Source organism: Austrofundulus limnaeus, unplaced genomic scaffold, assembly GCF_001266775.1.
Source record: "Austrofundulus limnaeus strain Quisiro unplaced genomic scaffold, Austrofundulus_limnaeus-1.0 Scaffold1092, whole genome shotgun sequence".
Lineage (NCBI taxonomy): Eukaryota > Metazoa > Chordata > Actinopteri > Cyprinodontiformes > Rivulidae > Austrofundulus > Austrofundulus limnaeus.
Genome location: NW_013953494.1, coordinates 68,371 through 73,149, shown reverse-complemented (window position 1 = coordinate 73,149; position 4,779 = coordinate 68,371). Strand labels below are relative to the sequence as shown.

General features: G+C 42.9%; 1 protein-coding gene across 1 annotated transcript; it reads left to right on the top strand.

The window, feature by feature from the left end:
- Positions 1 to 438: 438 nt before the first annotated feature.
- On the top strand, positions 439 to 1,408 carry LOC106534111 (ABC transporter F family member 4; the record flags this gene model as incomplete). Its single annotated transcript, XM_014030627.1, is given in 1 exon segment — positions 439 to 1,408. A coding segment is annotated over 1 exon segment (780 nt). The 3' UTR covers positions 1,311 to 1,408.
- Between the last annotated feature and the right edge of the window lie 3,371 nt (positions 1,409 to 4,779).

The window sequence follows — 4,779 nt, the reverse complement described above, 5'->3', positions numbered from 1 at the left end:
AGGCAAAGCCATGCTGCAATGACATGCTACGTGGCAATGCACACTTGTTTTTACATCGTAAAAACCCATGTCTAGCGCTTCTTGGTTTGAAGTTTCATTATGTTGTTTATGTTTTATTTTGTTCTAATTTGTCTTTCCGCCATTTTTACATTGTTGATGATGATTGGACAGCACCTTGTGAATATGTACTTCTTACTTAGGTGGATAGCCCTGCTCTAAATAAAACAGTTTGAATAGATGGCTATGAAAATTTTTTAAAACGTTCAAAATTAAAAGCAACATTTTTCTCTGTGGCTCACAGGAGGAAGTTCAGAACATTTAAGATGCCGTTTGTTTGCCCCTGCTCGTCACTTAGACTTCACTGCTGTAATCTTTATTTTCTTCAGGAAGTTTTAAACGTTACATCATTATTTTAATCCTGTTCATGACTCCTCTCTCCAGGTGAGGAGGCAGACGAAGGCAAAGACGCCAAGTCAGCCAAGGCCAAGCGCACACACTTCGGCCGCGCCGTTTCCCTGAAGAACTTCATCATGAGGAAGGGCAAGTCCAGTAGCGTGGACCAGGGCGAGGGCGCCAAGGAGGGAGAGGAGGCCGCGGAAGGAGGCGAAGCCGTGGAGGAGGAGGAGGGAGGCGCCGACGGRGAGGCCGCGGTGGCGACTGAGGAAACCAACGACAAATCTGCCGCCGACAAGACGCCGGCGGAGGCGAGCGGGGCCGAGGCGGCGAAAGAACCCGAGGAGACACCGAGCGACGCTCCGGTCACCAACGGAGAGAACGGCTGCGCCAACGGCACGGCGGAGGAGAACGCAACGCAGAACCACCAGGAGGAGGAGGAGGAGGAGACGACAGAGAGCAGCCTGGTGAAGAAGAGCAAGGAGGTGGGAGGAGTGAAAGACGACGCCAACGCCAAGATTATCAACGCCACGGCAGCTGTGAACAGTGGTGAGTTGGAGTGCACTGAGCGGGACTCTGACGAGCCTCCACACAGCAACAAAGAAGAAGCTGATAAACAACAAGCGCTAGCTAACATTAGCAATAAACAAACAATACTCAACCAGGAAGTAGAGCTAACCCAGAGCAGGGAGGAGCAGCAGGAGGAGGAGGAGTCTCCACAAAATGGAGGCTGCCACGATGCTGGAAATTCATGTGACCAGGGAGAGTGGGAGGAGGAGGAGGAGGAGGAGGAGGAGGAGTTGAGGAAGAGGGATCTTCGAGATGCAGCAGTGGCTATTGTTCAGAATGTGATGTCAGCAGCGACCGACCAATTAGAGAGGGAGCTGTGCGTCAACAACGGGTTAAACGGCCACTAGACGCCGACGACACGCTTCTATGCACAATCTGCCCTTTTTCACTTTAACAACACATTTAAACACGTAAACAAACATTAAATAACACAACTTAAAGCACACAAATGTTCTAAAGCTGATTTATTTGCACGTTAAAAGAGGTTCGGTTCATTTAACTGGTTTTAATAGAAGCAGGAGGAAACAAGTTGKAGCTCGTTAAAGATCCAAAAATCAATTAGATCTAATAAAAACACTGTAATAATCATCCTGCACCAGTAGGGGGCAACAATGATGGCATTAACAATAAGTCACAACACAAAGGAAGAACCAGAGCCTGGGTCTGTATGTTGGACCGTTGTTCATTTCTCTTTTCTCTTAAATGAAAAGAGTTTATTTTATTTTTAAACAAAGCCTAACAAACTATCTGCACCAGTGCAATAACAATAAATAAATAAATAAATAAATAAATAAATAAATAAATAAATAACTGTTATGATTGTTGTCTGTGTTAATGTTTTATTTTAGTTCCTGTCTTGTCATCTGTTTTCTTCCTCCTGTCTGCCTTTGCTCCAGCCCCGCCCACTCTCACCTGCTCCTCATGTTTCTCTCCCAGGTGTTTCCTGTTTGTGCTCGTTAGTCTCACCTTTAAATTCTGAGTCTTGTCTTCACTTCCCTGTCTGATCATTGTGCTGTTCACAGCCTGTATGTTTGTTGCCTAGTTATACCAAGTGAGTTTTTGAGCTGCCCTGCCAGCGGTTTTTGTTTATTACATCTTTATTTTTTCCTTTTGGAAGCTGCCTGCACCCTGGGTTCATTTCTGCCAATTCATAACAATAACACAGTTTAGTTTGCAGCACAGTTTGAGGCGCATGTCTCCCTTAGATTTTAGGATTTATGTTAAAAATAAATCACAAACGCGTCTGATTTCAGTTATTTTAAATACCTGGTGCAGGTGATGACAGGCTCAAACAGCATTTATTTTATTTGTGTTTTTAAACCAAGTCTTCCTCGATAATCTCATCTTCCTCTCTGGATTATTTTACTCTAAACTTTTTAAGACTGAAGTGGAAAAGATGAGTTTGAAGAAATAACTTCATGAACTGTAAGTGAAAGGCACTTAATCCGAGCCATGCTAGCAGTTTCCTTCTGCTGCCAGTCTTTATGCTAAGCTAGGCTAATTGTGCTGCAGAAACAAACGCTGCACTGTTAGAAGAATAAAGCCGTTTGTGTTATGGACTAATTGGATAATTAGTGTGAGTTTAAAGCAAAGAGCAGAACAGAAGCATCCATTTGTAGAGAAAATGTTTTTAGGTCCATGAAGCGAAGCGAGGCGGTGAACCTCAGAGACTCAGGTGAACCTCAGAGGCTCAGATGAACCTCAGAGACTCAGGTGAACCTCAGAGGCTCAGGTGAACCTCAGAGGCTCAGGTGAACCTCAGAGACTCAGGTGAACCTCAGAGACTCAGGTGGACCTCAGAGACTCAGGTGAACCTCAGAGACTCAGGTGAACCTCAGAGGCTCAGGTGCTGCAGCTGCAGCAGGAAGCTTAACGCTCAGAAAACTGGTGAAAACGTGATGAGCTTCTGCACATGTAAACCCACCTGGGGCCTCAGTGGTCTGTGAGGAGGTCTGACACGAACACATCAAGCGGTTTGTTTCTTTACGGGTGGTCCCCCCCGAGCCCCACACCGTCTTTGTTCCCACCTGCTGGACGCTCAGCAGCAGCAGGTGGACCTCTATTCTTCATCTGTCCCGCCTCCTCTCCATTCAGGAGCTCCTGCAGGCTCAGAGTCCAGCGGCCGGTCCTGTTTGATGTCAAACAGCTGGACAGATGTTGGAGCAGACCCCGGCGGCCCCTGCAGTTTACTGAAGCACCGACTCGTTTTATTCCAGCTGAACTCTGGTTAACTCCGTGTGATCGGCTGGAAGCCGCCCCGCGGCGTCAGAACCACCGAGGTTCAGCTGAGAAGCACAAATACATTATTTATTTAGATAAAATAGCTTTAATGTGAGCTAACATCAACTGTGTGATGTTAAAATATGTTCACTTTGGTTCCTTTAATCATTGATTTATTTAACTAAATAAATAAAGTAGCTTTACTCTGTTAGCTTTAGTTTGGATTCAGGAACTGCAGGGATTTTTCAGGTTTCTGGTTCTGACTCAAGATAAAATGTAGCGCTAAAGACTCCAAACTTTAATATAAATTATAAAGCACAAAATTCATTGATCAGATTCAGATTTAGACTGATTTATAAACCAATACTAAAGATTAATCTCCTGTTAGATTTGAGTATTTTCTGATTTCAATGAATTTTTTCTGTCAGACATTTTGCACCAATCACATCGTCCCAGATTCTGATGATAAAATGTTTCAGTCTGACTGATAATAATACAACAACACACACTGTACAACTAACAGACGTCTTGTTGATGTTAAACTGTCTGACTTAAAGAAGTTAAAGAAGTGGATTTTATTTTGAGCCTAGCAGGAACAGAGCTTTAAGCACACAAAACTAAACTGAAATAAAATTAGCTTGGACTTGTGATTTTAAAAACAAAAAAAGCTGCAACACAAAGACACAAATCTTGGTTGTTAAAACTTTATGCATCACTTGTTTTGAAGGAAAGTGTCAAAACGGTACAATAAGAATATTTTCCTTTTTGCACATCATGTTTGCACAGAATTTTTTCCAAATGGTGCTAAAACTTTATATTTATCAGGTTTGTGATCAGTCTGCACCATCAGTGGATCTGCAATAATGCTGAGAGACTAACAATCTATTAACTCTTAACGTTAACTAGCTGGAGCTCAGAGCTAGCTGTAAATAGTAAGCTGTACTACTACTAGTTGCTACTACAAGCTGTACTGTAGCTAGTAAGTTAACTAGCTATAGCTCAGCTGTAACTATCTGTCTCAGTTATAACTAACTGTAGGCTACAGTTAGTTATAACTGAGACACAGCTAGTTAACTCTGAACTACAGCTAGTTAACTGAGCTACAGTTAGTTATAACTGAGACACAGCTAGTTAACTCTGAACTACAGCTAGTTAACTGAGCTACAGTTAGTCATAACTGAGACACAGCTAGTTAACTCTGAACTACAGCTAGTTAACTGAGCTACAGTCTGTATCTCAGTTGACTAGCTGGTGTTCAGAGTTAACTAGCAGTAGCTCAGCTGTAACTAGTTGTATCTCACTTAACTAGCTGTAGTTCAGAGTTAACTAGCTGTGTCTCAGTTATAACTAACTGTAGCTCAGTTAACTAGCTGTAGTACAGAGTTAACTAGCTGTAGTTCAGAGTTAACTAGCTGTGTCTCAGTTATGACTAACTGTAGCTCAGTTAACTAGCTGTAGTTCAGAGTTAACTAGCTGTGTCTCAGTTATGACTAACTGTAGCTCAGTTAACTAGCTGTAGTTCAGAGTTAACTAGCTGTGTCTCAGTTATGACTAACTGTAGCTCAGTTAACTAGCTGTAGTTCAGAGTTAACTAGC